The 19423-nt window shown below is 43.1% G+C and overlaps 1 protein-coding gene across 4 annotated transcripts in view; it reads right to left on the bottom strand.

Annotated features, from left to right (window-relative positions):
• Window positions 1-17997, bottom strand: part of TMEM178B (transmembrane protein 178B) — a 236879-nt gene extending 218882 nt beyond the window's left edge. For all 4 annotated transcript variants that reach the window (XM_040061742.2, XM_040061741.2, XM_040061744.2 and 1 more), the window contains exon 1: window positions 16733-17997. In XM_040061742.2, the coding sequence (XP_039917676.1) occupies window positions 16733-17114 (382 nt within the window). In that variant the 5' untranslated portion in view covers window positions 17115-17997. The remainder of the gene's footprint in view (window positions 1-16732) is intronic.
• Window positions 17998-19423: the final 1426 nt, after the last annotated feature.

Raw genomic sequence — 19423 nt, 5'->3', positions numbered from 1 at the left:
CATGAGCCTGCAAGGACAAGGCCAGCATGAGGATTTTGCCAGGGTTGGTGCTGCCTGGAGGCTATGACCCATCTGTGATCTGTAACCCTGTTTCCTCTTCCCATTCCCTTGCTTCTTGGTGCAAGGTGAAGCTGCAGAGACCACAAACTCCTGGAGATTTTATCCCCAGCCTGAACTTGTTAGAAGGGTTAATTCCAAAAGGCTCCTGCATCCTCTCACATACTCCTCTGTACATATACTTCATGTTAGTCACAGCTTCTTGCAAGGCTGTGTGCCCTGATTCAGGCTAGATTCTTCCCATGACTGAAAAAGGGATGTGTTCGGTTATCTGTCCTAGTCCTGATGGAAACAAGCTGATGCCTGCTGTATTTCACAAGAGCTATGTCCCATCTAATTTTAAATGTCACTTGTAATAGCTGGTTTTGCTTCCCCAAATAACTTTTGCAGCCCTGCAGTTGAAATCATCTGAAACCACAGGACTGGAGTTTGAATGGTCCCTGATATTATCAGTGAGCCGAGCCATTGCTCTGCACCTCAGCCACCATTTCCTCTTTCCATCCTTAACTGAGATGTACGTGCAAATCCAAAGGAACCATTCCATCAAATGTGGTGAAGCTATCAAACACACTGCTTCTCTTCCACAGAAGAAGAGGCCTGCCTAAAGCCAAGTGAATATCTAGGTAACTACAGCCAGCAGAGGGATTTAGGGCTTTAACAAGGCATGACAAAGCTGTCATTAAAGAAATAGAGCAGTCCTGGGGTCTTGAAAAAATGCAAGGACAATAGTGTAAACAATGAGGAAGATTTGTTTGACAATAAGTTATTCCCAGCATACCACAGCATGCTCCTGAGCCTCCTGAATTCACTGCCATCTGCAATGCTCGTATCCCCTTGGAGGAATTGCTGCACTATCCAGAAGCTCAGTTACGCAAACTTATTCAGAGTCCCTTATGCTGTTTGGGTTATAAGGCTCATGCTGTATATTGATTTGTCTTCTCCTCCTCCCTGTTCACCTCGGGGCCTCATTTCCCATTTTGGGTACATTGGTTTCTTGGATTGCAGAGGGAATTGTCTCAAGGTCATACCAAGATGCTTCAGTATGGCTCAGCTGTGAAAAATGTATGTAGCCAAAAATATTGCTTAAAAGCAATAGACTGAATATATAATGCCTGTGGCCCGAAGGAGCCCTGATGTATTTAAGATACAGGGATATAGAGGCAGACCTTTAAAAACTGCCTGTACTTCACCAGTTAAAAGGAGGAGAACAAATGAGGCTGTGATCTGTCAAGTGATCCTTCATCACTCCCAGCACAGCCCATAATCCTTTGGTTGTGATTATGCAAAAGAATATTACATTGATCCTGTAAAATATCTCTGATTGGATCAATGTTATTTTCTCTCGCATTGACAGGGTCTTACCAGAGAATGACTATAATTCCACTGCTAACACTGTCTTAGTGAAATCCCCCAATAAATCCTCCAAGCAGCACTGCTAGTAATACCTTTATTAGACTAACTAAACAAGATATTTATATGCAGGGCTTTCCAAAAGACTCTGGCTCCTGCTTCATTTTCTGGAGGAAAACTTGATCAAAAGTGCTCTGCTGGAAGGATTGCCCCCAAGGAGGCACTGCAAGGACAGAAATGGCAGGTAAAATTACCTTTTCAAGATGAAAAAAGTTGGTCACAGGTTTGCCCTTGTCCTGCCCCTACTACAGTAAGGACCCAAATGCATCTTTGTCAGAAAAATCTCACCGTGAGTCTGGTTCACAGGCAGCATAGGAGTTCAGGCTCTTCCCACACATTCCACAAACATGCCAATAGTTTGCTAAAGCCAAAGGGAAAACATAGTCTTTATGTACCTCTTGTCGCTTCAATATTTGTTCAAGGACAGATCCTGGCCTTCACACTCAACGAAAGGCCTGCTCTCCTTGCAGCCACTGCTGTCTCTCCTTACCAGTGCTTCCATTCTCTTACACTCTTCCCCTTCTCTCTTTGCACAAGTTTCCTCTAACTTTTCCACCATTTTCTTTTCTCCCCAGCTCCAAGGTTTCAGTCCCAGTGGTTTCATTCTCACTCTGACCTGCCCTTCCGTCATTAGGGAATTTGAATTTTTACCTTCTGGCTTGAAACACAATGCTCCAGTGAAATAACTGTGTTTACAACTGTGTTTACCTTGCTAAGACATTTTTCCAGACTGCCTGAAGGCTCAGGCACCCACTGCATCTCTGCTTTCCCTTGGTTCACTTCAATAAAGTTACCTTAATCCATGAGAGCTACAAATTTATTTCAGACTTATCTTCCTAAACCTTTAATTAGAACCACAAGAATCATGAAAAAACAAAGCAGTGTTTCTAATATAAAGCTGGAGCACAGCTGAAAGACCAGTATATACAGCCATACATCAATTAACAGATGAAAAAGCTACAAAGACAATGCATCAACAGAAAAATATCAAACAAAAAAACAGCGTGGCAGACAATAGGCTTTCTTAAATCCTTTGAAACCAGATTGGCATCTGTGGTGGGTAAACTTTGGTTCTTACATGTTTCATGTGAAAACTTTCTCCATATTTTTACAGTGGTATACTAAAATGTCAGAGGAGTCGCTTCTCAGCTCCCAGGCCCTTAGAAACAAAGGAAAGATAATTGCTATATTATCTTTGAAAAGGAACAACCTGATGTAAAAGAAACTGCTAAAGACCATAAAGAGAAGTCCTGACCTCTTCCTTCCACTCACATCCAGTTTTTTACATGTTGCCTCTATCTTTTGGTTCAAGTATGTGTGCACCAGATGCCTAAACATTATGTCAGCTTTGAAGATCATTGACATAACTCTGATGGAAAGTGAAAGTTTCTGAAAGTAAGGCTTAAACTCAGGAGCACTAACCTGCATTTTAGCACAGACCAAAACCCTGGAAAGAAAGCATTGAAATGAATGGAGAAATGTTCATATTTGGTCCCCAAGTATTAGAACTAAATCCTACCCTGGTGTAAATTGCCACCAGGACAGATAACTGGGGCAAATTGTGCCTTCTGAGAGCTAAACAGTTGGATCTCATTTCACAACACAGATCCTAAAGACATGCAATGAAACATTATCACAAGCAGCCTGAAGAGCCTTAGTCCTCAGAGGAGGTATTTCAATGCCTAACTCATGTGCCTGAGATGAACATTCGAACAACTTCATTTTCTAGGTGGCAGGTACAATGTACCATCCAACCATAGCAATCAGCCATATCCAATCATAGCAGGTCACCTCAAATTTCAGGTTCAGGAACTCCCCAAATGCCATGAATTACATTCAGAGGAAGGAGGATCTTTAAAGAAGCTATACCCTTCCGGTCATCCTAATGCCACCAGTCAAAAACTACACACTAGTAACACAACCAAATGGACACCAATACCCCTCAGATGGAAGCAAGGCTGGCACCAGGTGAAGCAGAGCTCGAGTTTGAGGATTTGCCCATACCTCAGCACTGTGGGCAGCTTTCTGCTAAAGAAAGTCCTGCTCCTTTCCCCTTTCTCTGCCTTTGTACTTGTATTCTTAGGAGGACTTTGGTGCTGAAGAGTTCATCTGCTCCTGCTCCGGCTGCTTCTTCATTTAAAGGCATTGACAATGCAATTAGTTGCTGTGTCACAGGCCGGATGCTAACAATAACTGATGAACAAGAGGGGAAAGATGTGCCACAAGTTCTGATATGGCACAGAATGCAGGGGACACTGGAAAGAACAGCACAGGGAACAAGAAGAATAGACTGGGGTGAGAAGCAGAGGCCATCCCTGTAGTGCCATCACTGCCAGTGTGGCAGAGTCCTTACACTGATATACATCTTTCCTCATTCCAACCAGTCAAGTAGCCTCTCCCTCCTTCCCTGGAAGTCACTTAAACAAATTGTCACACTCTTCCCAATGATTCCTTCTGTTTAAAAAAAATGTTTGAAACACGTCCCCATGCTTCCTCCGAATGGAATTTTCCAGTTCCAGAGGCTAGGACACTGTATAGGCCCATTCTGCAGCCACTTCATCACTGATAAACATGGACCATATGGAGTGTCCAGCGAGATTTGGTTCTGCTCCTGTCCCCACAAAGTTGATGCCCTGGGAGTCTGTGACTATCTTTCCCATCAGGATCAATGAGTTAGAAGGAATGGCATTTGAAAACTGGAGGCTCCTCAGGACACCAGGTAGAAAAGATTCCTCTTTCCACTTGGACAAAAAGTACTATTTCATGGGAAAAAGGATGGCTTAAGTCTACACAAATAAGCCAAGAAAACCACTTACCTCTACCCCTGTTCCAAACCCTCAGTGGTGTATAGCGGCTTAGCATAGCTCACATTCACACAGCTCAGCACACAGGCACAGCATCTCACATACAGCTGCTCCCACATATGTGACATGCCTGTAGAGGCAATGCCATCATCCTACAGCCTCCCCTCACTTGGTCTCTGCCACCACCCTTTCCAGTTCACTCAAGCAGAATGGGGTCTGTTCATCAGACTGCAGGTCATTCCTCAACAGAAATAGAAAACAGAAATCCTTTCACAGATCCACCTAAGATGCAGCCCTGCTTCTACAGGTGCTCAGGCAGAGGACTGAGTGAGAGTTCTTTCCAGTAATGCAGAAGGCAGTTTTACTACTGGGAGTGTCAGACAACGTTCTCTGAACTTGCAGCCAGGAAGAGCATCCATGCTTGTCTTGCTCCATTCTAACGTAATCATGCTTCCACCTTTCCTGGGAGCTGAATTATAGCCCCAAAACACTATCCTAGGTGATGTTTTCCTACCTTTAGTGCCGTGGAGCCTTTATGTTCTCTGTAAGACCTTTCCCAAAAACATCTTTGAGGACTGTGGTCCCCTGCTTCACACATAAGTGAACAAGGCCCATAGTGGGTCATTTAGTCCTTGTATGGTGGTGGATCCTGCACCAAAATCCATCCCAATATAAGGAAACTCACCCACCATCACCAGCTAAAGGGCTGAACATTTTGTGAACTGAAATACATATCTCATGGTAATTTAAATATGTGCGAAGAAGAGTTTAATTCTGCTGCTGCCAGCCATTCTGAACATTTAAATATAGTATGGAAATTCTCTTTTATTTTGTATAAACTGTTTTAATGAAGAAGCTGAAGGCTCTGCATTCTCCTGGCTTATGAATATAAATAGCTAAGAATCCTAACAGGCCTTTGTTGTTGTTGAGCTGCAGCAAGCTGAAACAAAAGCACATGAGGGAGCCAGGAAACAAAGACCCTACTAACAACATTATTTCAAGGAAAGATGAAGTATGCATCAAATGCTCTGAGTCCTCATCTTTAGTCCTTCCTGGATGTGTAGGGTGTCACAGGAATGAAACGAAGTGTGGCTCGGATCTAAGTAAGAGACAAAGCAGCTGGGATAGTGCAGCTGGATTTGCCTGAGGTCCCTTTCCTCTCACCAGACACCTGTAGCTGGTGTCGGGCAGCTCGGTGACCAACACTGGTCCGGCTTGCCTGCTTGATACCGAGCTGAATACACTGTTTCATAGGAAAAAAAAAAAAAAAAAAAAAAAAAAAAATTAACAGTAATAGTAAATTAATCCCTCACAATCCTACAGATGTTTCACAAGCACACAGTACTGGAAAGGACTCTGTTCATTTTTCTTTCATAGTAGACAATATATCATAGATTCACAGAAACAATTAAGTTACAAAAGGCCTTTAAGGTCATCAAATCATTCTAGTTGGGCTTTGGATCTTCTAATTTCTTTCCTCCATAACCTCATTACATCCTGTAGTCCTCCTGAGCTGCCTGCCTCTTACTTCAAGTGTCACAGTCTCTCCTTCCAACACACCACCAACTCTTGTGTCTTTACTGCCACATGGTTCTCCAATGTCTACCTCCACTGCAACAGCAAACTGAAGGGCCTTGCTAGCACACTGTCCCTAAAACATTGGCATGCCGCCCTCAGGCTCATCTCTAGCAAGTCTGGCTTTATCTCTTTTCCCCTTCAAATCTAGCTCAAAGTTCTCTCAATGAGCTCTGCTAACTTCTGTGCAAAGATGCTACTGGCTCTGTACTTCAGGAATTTTGTTGTTGCCTTCATCTTGATACTTCCCCTCTCAGCACTTTTTGCCTTCCCTCGGTCAGTTCCTTAAACACTCAGTAAACTCTGTACTAATTAACCTTAACATTGCAACAAACCATTTCCTTAGGGGCAGAATATAAAATCCTTTACCAAAATCCTGATAATTTAGGTCTAAGGCATTTCCTTATCGTAAACCCCAGTTATCTTCCTAGCAAAATATATCAGAGTAGTTTGGCACACTTCAAATAGGAAAACATATGTTGCATGTTTATTTCGTTTTCCCCTGTGCATTTAATTAATCTCTGCTTTAGAACTTACTTTAAACACTGCTTGGTATTATTACGATCAAACTAAAAGGTCCACTGTGGCCCAGACAACTTCTGCTCCTTTCTTTAAATATAGATTTGCTACTTTTCATTCCTAATGTACCACCCTAATTAGACATATTTATTGAAAATCCTTTTTACTGGACTTGCAATGTCACATCTTTCAGAAGACTGAGATGGAAATTGTCCAACTTCCCAATTTGAATTCATTAAGTTATTTGAGTTTTTCCATTTCCCCTGCTCCTGTTGGCTGGTTCCTTTGTCTCTCTGATCACGATAACTTTCCTCCCTTTCTCTTTAACCATTACAGAATATCATATGAACAAAACTGGACAGTCTTGGGAACTGGCAAATAGAAAGGGGATGAAATTTAACATAAAATATGTAATTAGGGATCAACAATGACAAATTTCTTTCCAATGTGAATTGTTGTCCTGCAGAACTTTTGCATTTTTGAGCAACTGTCCTCAGTGTAAAACAGGGATAATTCCAGTCTTCAAATTTCTATATGTTTAAAAATCAAAACCAGTATTCAAATACTCTCTTAACCAGGGCCACTCAAGTACCTAAGATAAAGAAAGGCAATTGGATCATGAGCTCCCATAAACCATCACCTCTTCAAAATCAGTCTGACTCTACGCTATACCTGTAACATCTGAAATAGGTTTTTTTCATTTGTTTGTGTTTGTTTATATTATAATATTTATGTCATTAAATGACCATGAGGCAGAAAGTAAAAATATTTACACTATAAAGGCTCTTTTGCATATTCAAAGATAGGCACTGATTAATACAGATACAGAGACAAGAATCATACATTCATACTGAGGCAGAAAGATCTTTTCAAATAGCTTTTGTTATCCAATAAAATTAGCATAACTGTTTCATCCTATTAGAAAGTCTAGAAATACATTTAGGAGGCCTTTTTCAAAAGTCTGCTGTTAAAATTCAACGCCAACAAAAGCTCTCGGAATTAAACAAGGGCTGCAATGAGAGACCCTGTGTCTTTCCCTCAGTCTGGTGGGATACCTTAACAGGATACACATTGCTGTGTACACAGGACATCCTACAACTACTTTTCCTTAAAAGCCCCCAGCTATGCAAATAAGATTCTCCACACACACACCACTTTGTGGAAAATATCCTGAATTAATACTGGATATTTATTTATCTTTGAGGTTCAAGCTGAGACTGGAGTATGGCTGTTACAAACTTGCTGAACTCTGCTGGGGGGAGCCATGCTTGCACCTCTGTGAGGTTACACAGGATAAACTCACAGCAGGAAGGCAGAGCAAGTTATAGAAGGGTCAGTGGTAGTGACTTCTCTAAGCTTTAAGCTGTATGTTTTAGCATCTCCTCTGTTCAGTGTACAACTCTGACCCAGTCAGTCACCAAAAAGATAGGGCTTCATAATGAACCCTGTGTTTTCCCCCATCCTTCTCCTCCACCACCTGGACAATCCCCTGGACTCTTTCAAGAAGCACCAGCCACCTCTTCACATTAAGCTTTCTTGGCCTTTCTATCACCTCAGATCATCAGCATCAAGGACTTCTAGCCTGCCCTTATTTTTGTACCATCCTCTTTATCTTTCCTTTCTTCATTTGTAGATGTTATCCATGCTGCATTCTTTCACTCACAGACCTTTTGCCTTGCATTCCCCTAGCAATTCCTGCCCTGTACCCCAAATGCCAGCTGATCCATAACAGCTGGTCTCTGCTATGTGTCACACAGCAGGGCATCTCTAATGGGAAGCCTCCTGCCTGACTAAATTTCTCCACTATAAATGCATTTTTCCCCCATTCAGTTCTGCTCATTTCCTAGACTTACTACTCCAGCTCAGCACAGTCATAATCCCCTCTTTGCCACATTTGGCTCACTCCCCAGACCCTTCTGCCTCCTCCAGCCCCCACTTTAGCTGTCATACAGGATTTTACCTTGTTCTTCCATGAGAAAATGACAAACCATGATCTTGTTCTCCTACAACTCCTTCCCCATTCTTCTCTCCTACAGATGAAAAACCTCCTATGTGGCTCTCTTCCTTTCTTTATTTGCCACTGAGCCAGTCTTACCCTACCTCCTGCCTTTCCTTATGGCTGCTCTTGTCCTCTGGTTCTCTCTTTGACTTGACCTCTCACATCCCTCTGCCTCTTAACTCTCATAACACAAATACCATTCAGTCTCTTTCCTCTTAAAATATTCTCATCTTAAAACATTCTTTCATCTTAAAACATTTATTTTCTTCTATAAATACCATGTCTTTTCCTCTTCTCCCTTCGTCACCAACCTCTCTGAATATGCCAGCTACAAACGTTGCCTGGGGTCCTCCCCACTTGTTCACTGCAGCTTCCTCTCCTTTGCTACCACTGCTAAAATCTTTACTGAATGCACTGGGCAATCTTCAGCACAGTCTGAATGCTCTATTCTCACCTGTTGCAGCACACTGGCTACCTGTAGCAGTCTCTTGTGCTGTTTAAACCTGAAGCAGTGTCTCTCTTCAGCTACTGTGGTGTTACCCCTACTGCACCACCTTTGAATCTGCTCCTTTTGCATGCCCTCCAGAAGACACTTTTCTTCTCCCAGATCTGCTGGGGTTCATGGGGCTTTTCTCTTTCTATATTTCACTCCTTGATAATTTCAAGTGCAAAATAGATTCCACTCTGATCTCCACGTAGCAGTTTCCAGGCCCACTCCTCTAACACAAACTTGCCTCCCTAGGTCAATACCCACAATATCTCTAAAATTTCTTCATGGACACACATGTAACTCAGCTTAATGTAATTAAAACAGAGTTCCTAATGGTCTTCTTCCTTCTTTACTATATTCTCTCTTCAGTAATTCCCCTCTAGATCATCACAGACAATGCTATTACTTTTCTTGTTGTTCTGGTCAAGAACCGGAGTAACATTTTCATCTCATATTTCACACCATGCATATAGATCCAGGCAATGTCTAAGGTTTGCATGTTCTTTCATCATCCAGGCTCTCATCACCTCATGCTGCTATTACTACAATATTTCTTTTTCTGACCTTTACAAATGTGAACTTGCCTTCCATGTATCCATTTAGGACGCTGCTAGAAATGTAATTTCCCTAACACATCACTCTGACCACGTCATTCCTCTTAGCAGCTGTAGACTGCTGTCCCCATATCTATCTCATTAGTGTAATCTACTTGTCTTCATTAAGGAAATGTCAACTTCTTCCTACAGCCAACCAAAGAGGTCAATCCCTATCACCTACTTACTTACCTTTCAAGCAGACGTGACCCATGATTTTTCTGGTGCCATTCCTCAGTCTTTGGAAGACCATCTTGTAAACATTATTCATTATCCTTCTTTACAACTCCTGTAGGATTCCCACATTTTGTGATGCTCACAGGAATGTGGTTTGCTGCCTGGTGTTCTAAAGCCACTACTGCTCACGCTGAACATAATTACTTTGTAGTCTCATTGTACTCTCTCATAAGGCTGCATTCACTGCCAATATTTAAAGTGCAGCCACATGTCAAAAGGACGGGGACATTTTTCTGATCCATGATTTTGATCCATGATTAAGGCTCGTAAATCTGAGGGTAGAACACGAACTGGCATTAATAATAGTGAACGAAATCCCTATTATACTGCTACTGAGCTGAGGTATGAGAGATTTAGTCCCTTGCCTCAGGTCATAAAGAAAGACTATGTCAGAGCTTGGACTGAATTCTGGCTTTGTAAGCCCCTGCCCTAACTGCAGTACTACCTTTCTTTCATCTATTTTAGTACTTATCTACAAAGGATTATGATTTCAGCAGGCTCAGCTGGGCAGTTCTGAATATTTATTTATAAAAGAATTAGGCCTATTGAGAAAGAAAATAGATAAATTTCCATTTTTTTTTTTTACTCTGATTTCTCTCCTGCAGGGAAAATATGTTAGTTTATATTCTTTTCTTTTACGTGGATTCTATTCTGAATGATTTATTAAGGGAACTTGGATTCCAGAATCCACATTATTTATTTATTTATTTATTTATTCCTTAAAAACTAAGCAACATCGTCTCATTTCTTCTTTTTGGTCCTAAAGAGGTAAATGTGTAGTTAAGAGTTCCAGCAGCAGTTTGTGAGCAATGAGCCATTAAAAAACTCACATTATAAATGGCTGTCATTATTTCTGCTAAACCTACAAAACATAAAGGCTTCTTATCTACCGGCTCTGCAATAGTTAATGAACTCATTCCCCTCTTGAAGGTTTCCTAAAAGCACAGAAATACTTTTTCAATGAGTAAAAGTAATATTAATATGGATTTTTATTGTGGGAGATGACAAAATAGTTCAGACCATTTCATCTCTATTAAAGTAAAATTATCTTTCAAATTTTTATTTTTACAGTGAATAGAACACAACCGCACTCATATTAAATCTTTCCTCCACAGCTTTTACAAATTTTTAGCAGTACGCCAAAAGGATAAAAATGCTGAGATTTCTCAAAAGGATTTGGATGTTCAATTAAATGAACAGGAATTAAGTATGCAGTCCTGCAGGCAGCTCTGCAAATATCAGTTTCTCTGGAGAAGGGCATGATCCCGTCATTTTTACTCAGGCAAAATTTCCATTTGTCTTCAGTGGAAAATTTGTTTGAAAGCCAACAGCTTGATTGAAATTTGCCCTTTAAAAAGTCATTATTAAAACCAGTTGCTGTTCTGTTAAACTACATATATGTTCTTAGTATTTTTAGCAGATATATATTATCAAACTAATTATCTCAGATGTGTCAGAGGGATGTGTCAGGTTCTTATTACTTGTGGCAAAGAAACTTTTTAATGAACTGCTTTTTAAATTTGATGCAATTAAAATATTAAATTGCTTATTCAAAATATAATGGGCCAAATCCTCCTGGAACTCATACACATGAACCAGCGATTTCATCCACTAAAGGATTTTAGAAAATCCCTGAATAAGAGGATGGCTTTGCTGTATCTCAGTTGTTTGACTTCCAGTCTTACATCAACAGACTAAGAATTATTTCAGCATCAAAAACGGCAAACTGAATACCTGGATAGCCTAAGATTCAACTCCAGTGCTGTCTACTGTCTGAATTTAAGTGGATGCCTCCAGCAGAACTCCAGCTGTGACAGGAGGGAGCACAGACCTTGTGCTGGCCTTTCTACCCAGGGACAATTTTAACCTCAAAGGAAACACTAAAGGCCTGAACTTGCTGCATCACTATGTTCAATAAAACATTTACTATTGACTGCTCTAGGATCAGAATCAAGACTTCAATAAAATCCCTTTTTTTTAATGAGCCCATTTGGAAAACAGTCGGAATTTCAAGCACAGATTTTAAACGAAGCATTCGAGTCTTTAATGTATAAAGGCAACATGAAAAAAATGGCTGTCCTAATTTACCTGTCAAAACCATTGCACTTTAAAAGTCAAATCTAGAGCATTGAAAGGTATTGCAAGAATTTTTACAAAAATAAATCATTTTGCTCCTAGATATAGCTGCAAGTGGCCTCTCTTCAGTAGCCTCTTTCCATTTGTGTATAAATAATCCCTAGTGACGTCTGGAGCAGTCCTGTTAAGCCTTTCTTCTTCAGTTATGCTGTGCATCTGACAAACCAAAACAGGGAATGCTTTCATCCCAGAAATCTTGAATATTATTTCAGATGGAGGTAGGCTGCACAGGAATCACTTAGGTTTGTTGTTTTTGGGAGTTTTTTTCCAGTGGTGGCATGGGCTAAGTGTACTCACAATAAAATGTTTTAAAAATAGGATTTACTATAACTTCCACAGATCTCAGGGGAAGAAGGAAGGTAAAAGGAGCGTTGAAATAGTATGGTAATTATAAATTCTGGGGTTTTTAAAATAAAAATTGGATTCCAATGGCAGGCAGCAGAAGCCCATCCAGTCAGGTGTAACTGGCAGCCTTCCAAAGGCGAGATGAAAGGTCCTCTGAGTAGCAATTGTCCAAATGGAACAGACTCTGGTTATTGTGCAACTTCTTCATCTACTTTATTGTACCTTTATAATTAAATGATGTAATTCCCTTTTTTCCTTTCTTGTTTTCCTCTCAGCTACTGCAGGAAAGCATCATTGCCATAGGATGCAGGCAGACTCTGTGGCTCCCCATTTTCCTTTTCCTGGCTCACTGCAAGTTGTATACAAGGAGTGGTGAATTGCTGGTTGCCAAAGCAGGACATAAACTCTGCCTTCTCCCAGACACTCACCTGCTTTCCAGCTCTCTGCTTGCTCAGTGCTGGAGTTAGTTGGCTCACTCAGAGTGGTTGCTTGGGTGAGGGATTGCTGCTTTTGCTAGAAATTCCATGGTAAACAGGCAAACAGTGGATCTGATAGGACAGGGTGAGCACTATGCTCAAAGGAGCCTCCAGCAGCAAGGCTGTTCCATTTGTGGAGGAGACTGGAAAAACACCTGAGAATCAGGAGAATTTTCAGATATTGTGCTGAACAACCCTGGAGCCAGCATTTCCTGATTCTGCAAGGCTTTAGGGATCAGGAGAGAAACTCTGGTCCTGAGATGCTAAAAGGCTCAATCAGATGTGAGAGCAGAATCAGAGGAACAGCTCTATTATCTCTGTCTTTTTCACTGGTCCCTCTGTACCAGAGTGCTTTCCCTCAGTCCAAGTAGTCCATTCCCAGAAATACAGATTATTCAGCTGAGGAAAAGTTAGCAAGACTGAGACCTCAGCTGGCATGCTCAACTCCAATAATTTCTTTACTGATTGTAAATTCAGTTGTTTCTGATTTGATTTTTTTTTTTTTCATGATGATAAAGAGAAGAAATTAACTGCCTAATTTTGTTGCAGCTTTAGAATACTCCTCAGGTCTTTGGTCTTATGCTTTTCTGCCTCTCCCTGAGTATTCTTACTTGTGACAATCTCTTATTTCACTGCCTATTTACCTAATTGTATTATTTTGAAATATGCACATGGGTTCTATGAAAATACAAAAAAAAAAAAAAAGTATAGGAGAAATAAAAATAAGACTAACTATTTTATATATGCATTACTATCTATTATATCTATATATAAGAAACCTGAAGAAACAGATCTCCAGTTTTTCCAGCAAAATGCAACATAAAGATCTTGATTTATTTCCCAGAAAGTAAAAATTAATAAATACAGAACAGAATTACAGAAGCAACCCAACCTATTCAGGAACAGAACTGGTTTTTAAAATCACTGGTATCAGAATATTGCCAAGTACCACAGTTCCTGATCCTGCCACAAGCCATTGCCTATAGCTTGTATTAATTTCAGCAGAGTTCATAAGCAGAATAACTGCAGGGTATTTGCAAAGCTAGTTAGGCTCTTAATGACCATTTTTTGTTATACTTTGATAGACAAATCTCAATAGACCATTCTCAATACTGGAAGTTTTGCCTAGGGAAAAATGTAGGATCTGCTTTAAACGAAACGGATCACAGATCCTGCCCAGCTTCAAAAACAAACAAAAACCCAAAACACTTAATAAAATTCACATTCAATTATGTATAACATTACACACAATATTTGGGGCCAGAACCTGCATTAGTTTATCCACTTCTGGAAGAGATGTATTACATTAAATTAACAGAGGAAAGAGAGTTAAAGCTCTATTTACCAACAACATCCTCTTTTATACTGTATTTGCCCTGGATCTCATAGATAGTGATTTCACCTGTGCCCCCAGTCACGTTATTTGAACAGTACACACAGAGAATATCTGCAGCCCCTCACACCTGCACACTACATACTCTGTCCACACACCCACCCCTGCAACTCTTAACTCCCAAAAAAGTATCTGTCATGGAAGTGAAAACTACTTTTAGATTTTACTTTCGTGATAAATCCTGTTGGTATGAACCTGGAATACCTGCCTTGCTTTGACCTCACAGCTCTTCTCAACATTGGACAGCAATAACACTTACTTCACTTTCATCATATAAGTGAGGATCAAAAACTAAACGTCTCTGTTTTTATTTCTGAGCAAGTCAAACACTTCATTTTATGGAATTGCCATTATACTTGTTTTTTCTGTGTTTCAGTCTAGAAGTGCCAAAGGAAGACACACCTCTATAGCATTTATGGGTGACTCTTCATCATAGCTGAGAGCTATAGCATATACAGCTCCCCGCCCCAGAAAGGCCATCAAATGAACTAAAATGCTGCTGGTCAATATTATGAGTCTCCCTCCTTTAGCACTCCTCTCATCCCACAATGAAGTTTGTTAGAAGTGTATCAGAAAACATTTAGAGCAGGCAAGGAGCGGCACACCCAGATATTTGCACACAGCTCCTTCACGTGCACAAGTGGCACTCCTGACGTGGGGGCAGTGGCTCTCTGGCCATGTGCAGACACACATATCCAGGAGTGTGCGAGCAGGGACACACACTGCATCGGAGCCCAGGGAATCCCTGGCTACCAGCTTGGTGCTGTATATTTAGAGCTAGTTCACTCCACACACTCACACACACTCATTCACACATACACGAACACAAGCAGACTACAGCAAGGTCTTTCAACAACCACCTTCTCCTGCATTTAACCACCTCATTTGGCTTGTCACATTTTCCCTACGGTTAACAGTTAGCAGAGCTGCCATTACACGTAACCCAGCGCCACGCAATTTCAGCTGTTTCTGGCAGGAGAAATGGACATTCCTAATCCCAGGACAAGGCAGGTGGAGAAAGAGGAAAGATTCGCACTTATTTCAGGATGAAAATCCTCTCTAATAACCGCACCTCCATTTGCAAAGGTGAGCTCTGTTGACATGTTTGCCTGCTGTCAAGGTTGAATTGGTTTATGCCCCGAGGACAGCAAGCACACGTGGCAGAGCAATCCAGCTCACCACAGCCAGCCCAGCACGTACCATCCTCACCCAGCTGGAGAATAGGAATCACCCCCTCAGCACCGAAACCAGCAGCAGGGTGTCTGGGTGCTGACATGCTTCTGGCATGTCCACTCACCCTTTACAAATGGGGCTGAAGACACCGATCTCTTTCCTAGGAGTTGTTAAAGAGCAGCTGGATATGAAGGGTCCCTAGCAACACAGGCAGGATCCCAAGCCTGACCCAGGGTCACCACCTGTTTGGACTGGTTTGGTACAAGTATCTACCACACTACTCACATCCCGCGCTCACTCGCAGAACGTATGGAACAAAACATGTACATGGGCAAGCGTGTGAGAGAACACCCCTCCTGAATAAGCAGCTTTAAGCAATAATTCCACTTGTAATGTCTGAGGAAGGAATTAATGAAGGCTACCAAGTGAGTTTGGGATAGAAAACACTCTTGGAAGACAAGAATTTTGGAAGATGGCACTGTGTGAGAAGCAATGATTTCACTACAATGGAAATAAACCAATGGGGAGTCTTCTGATTGCAACACAAGAACCATGAGAGGGAAATGTTATTTTGTAGTACAGAGTAACCATGCTGTGGGTAGCAAAGATATCATCATCCTTTACTGAAACTCTCATCATCCTTCAAAAACATGCATCCTCAGTTTCAGTAGGGGTTTATGCATGTGGCCCCATCCTATACTTCAGATCAAAGAAACATTAGGGACAAAATGACCATCACCTTGAGCTACTACCCTGGGGAAAAATTAAGACAAAGGACCAAAAGACTAGACAAAAATAGCACAAAAATGCTACAGGTGAACAGATGCATCTCTGCCCCAGGAGAAAATGATTTCTTTCTAATAAATTCATGTAATGTTTTGTAGATATTGAAAATATTCCAAAGCACAGCTCAGTGTAAACAGCAAGCTGAGTCTCCTCCTGCTCTTTAGCATGTCTCTCTGTTTACTCTCCATTTGAGGATAGAAAAAGCCTACATGTGAGCACTGCAAATGGTGTATTTCAGGATGGATGGGGCATACAGAAAGGCGGTGACGAAACACAGACATATGTAGCCTCCAATAAAATACTATGTACTTTGCCTGACCTACCAGGATCAAACAAATTAAAAATAAAATAAAATCAGATCCAGTGTCTGCTTTATGAATACTTCCTATTGTGTGTGGAAATAATCTGATACCATGGTGATGGGAAGACTATATCAAGATTAGAGAGAGAGGCATGAAAAAGATATTCTGGGGCGTGTGTTTTCTCACCACCATTGTCTTCTTGCTCCCAAACCCCATGCCTCAGGAGTAGAGATCCTGTGGGAAATTGCCCTGGCAGTGCTCCTGGAAGCAATGTCCAGCCAGGCCAGTTCACCCAGTGCAAAGGAGAGGTACATGGCTAGAGACACCCACTCCCATCTGTGAGCCCAAATGGCTCTGCTCAGCCCCTGCTCAGCTCAGGAGAGGTGGGCATATTCATCTGGTTAAAAAAAAAAAAAACAAAAAAAACCAGCCCTTACCTTTGGCAATCAGCTCCTCCAGCTCCTGGTCGAATCCTTGTCGGTGGCACTTCCTCCAGAGCCCCATGTTGGTGGAGTTGTACTGTCTGTTGCACTCGTCGACTGCGCTCATAGCAAAGATCTGCCTCCTGTTTCTTGCCAAGAGGAGTTTCCCTTCCCAGCGGTCCAACCTAGACCTGCTGGCCCTGAGAGGCAGGTTGTTGTTGGAGTTATAAATGAAGCCAGGATCATTTCTCTTAGTGGTGATGCTCTTGCACCTCTCTCTGTGCTTCCTGGCATCGGTTTCGTACCAATGGTCAGAGCAGATTGCCACAGCCAGCATGCCAAGGGCACACAGAGCTAAAGAGAGGCCAGCATAGAGCAGTAACCTTCCAGCAGCCATGCCTCAGCTTCACAGAAACACCATGGACATCTTCACAACAGGCAAAGCCGTTGGGGTGAGACCACAGAAAAACCACCGGAGCGGCTGCTAGGTGTCACTTGCCATAGACTGCTTCGAACATCCCCAGCTCCCGCGGCTCACATCCACGCTGCAGAGGGATGCTGAGAACACTACAAAGTTCTGCCCTGGAGGCAGTCTTGGAGTCTCATCTGCCTCTTCTCCTGTGCAGAGGAGACCCGGTAAAGAGAGACACAGCCTTTCACCAGTGACCCCCTCACCAGGAGCACCCGAGTGACAGGGGCTGAAGGGATGAATCCCCCTGAAGAGACCTGACGGCTGATCAGTCCATTAATCTCTTTCAATCTGGCCTGCACAGAAATCCAGAAGAGATGGCTTTCAGACCAGCAAGCTCACCAAAGCATCATTACAGGACAGAAAAGTTCAACAGCCTGACACCTCCCACTTGCAAGCATCCAGCTCTCCCGGTTTCAGGAATGGGTGGCTTGCCTTTTCTTTGTCAGCGGCTCAGCGAGAGCATCACCGTCTGGATGGTCGGTCACTTGCTTGGGTTTAAAGCGGGGTCGAAAGGGAGGGAAGAAGAGGGGGGGAGCAATCTGTTGTTGTTGTTGCCGCTGCCGCCGCCGCCGCTGCTGCTGCTGCTGCTGTTTGAAATCGTGGCTAAAACATCCCCTCCCCGGCTGCCTCTGGGAACGCGGGCGCACACGGGTCTCTCTCCCTCAGCAAACTTCGGCGACGGCCCTTGGCATCTTGGCTTCGGAGACACCTCGGCTTCTCTCTGCCAGCTCTGCCATTCACTCTCCCGCTTTTGTCGTAGGCGCTGTCATCCAGGCAGCCGAACGTCGCGCCGCCTTCCCTCCCGGCGCGCCCGGGCAGCGCTCCGGCAGCCTCCCGGCAGCGGGCCGGGCACGGGCGGCGGGAGCAGCCGCAGCCCGGCAGGAGCCGCCGCCGGCCGCGCACCGCCCGCTAGGCAGCGCGGGGGGCTGCCCTGGGCCCCGGCATCCTTCTTGCACACGCACGCACACACACACACACAGGCGCTGCTGCCCCCACCTTCCGCCGGCAGCTGAAAAGCTTCCTCCGTCCCCGGCGCCGGGATGTGTTGTGCACAGTTTTCCTAACACGGCGGCACGTTAGCCATCTGCAAGATGAAGGCAGGCAGGGCTACGGCTGGCGGAGAGGATGCTGAGGAGCGGGGAGGGGAGGGAGGTCGGGGGAAAAGCGAACCAAAACAAACCGGGGCGGAGGGGCGGAGGGGCGGAGGTGGGGGGGACCTGCACACCTTACACGGGGAGAGGAAAGCAGCCCCTAACTGCTGTCAACAGCTTTCGGGTTGCACCATTTCTCTGCCATATGGCCCGATCTCCTAGTCGGAGATGAGATTTTTTAGCTCAGCAGCTTCGTACGAATCCTATCCCCGGCATCAGTAGTTATATATTCAGGCTTGGTTTTTTGTTGGTTTTTTTTTTTTTTAATCCTTAAATTTTCACTCCCTTTCTCTTTAATGGGAATAACTCACCCATCTTGTAGAGATCAAGTGCAACAGAAGGCGAGCTGGAGTCCCCAAGCTTTAGAAATCTCATTTCACCGTTTTTAACGCAAATAATAGCAAATCCAATCTTCTGTACACCTGGGAATTTTTCCTTGTTCAAACACCGAGCCCCGCAGCCTTGGACGAAGCCTACAGACCGAGCACACAGAGCGCTGAGCCAAAAGCCAGTGATGTCACCCGTGCAACGTGAGACTCATTTCTTATTTCTCTATCCTCCTTAAAGATAAACTGCACCACTTCCCAGGCAGGAAATGTCGAAGCCTTACTCTCTTAAGAGGGGAAAATGTAAAACCTGGATTTAACTGGATCCTGATCATTCTTGATCGCAAGCCTTTACATTATGTCAACCAAATCCAAAACAAGCGGAGCTGTTTCTCACTGCACCAAAAAAAAATCCCAACCTGCTACATAATAGAGAGAATGAGCTTGAAAGAAACCCTGGATTCTAGACCTTCTGTGTGATCCAGAGAGCTGAGGCCTCCAGACTCTGAACTATTCCGCTTAAAGAAGAAATACACCTGGTCATTTTCCTTGCACCAAAAAAATGCTGGCACATCCTGATCTGTGAGTACCACAGCACCCTGGAGTTGACAGAGGCACCAAGTCAGCCCCATCCAATATTTGGCTCCACTGACTCCACAGCATGAAAGGCAAACAATGCAGTTGTTGCCTACTGCACCAAAAAGTCCACAGCCCAATGCCTCTCCACAGGTATATGCTGCAAAAGTCTACATCCCTG

The sequence above is a fragment of the Hirundo rustica genome, chromosome 4 (genome assembly GCF_015227805.2).
Source record: "Hirundo rustica isolate bHirRus1 chromosome 4, bHirRus1.pri.v3, whole genome shotgun sequence".
Lineage (NCBI taxonomy): Eukaryota > Metazoa > Chordata > Aves > Passeriformes > Hirundinidae > Hirundo > Hirundo rustica.
The sequence above is the reverse complement of the archived record's forward strand: the minus strand, read 5'-3'. Positions and strand labels throughout refer to the sequence as shown.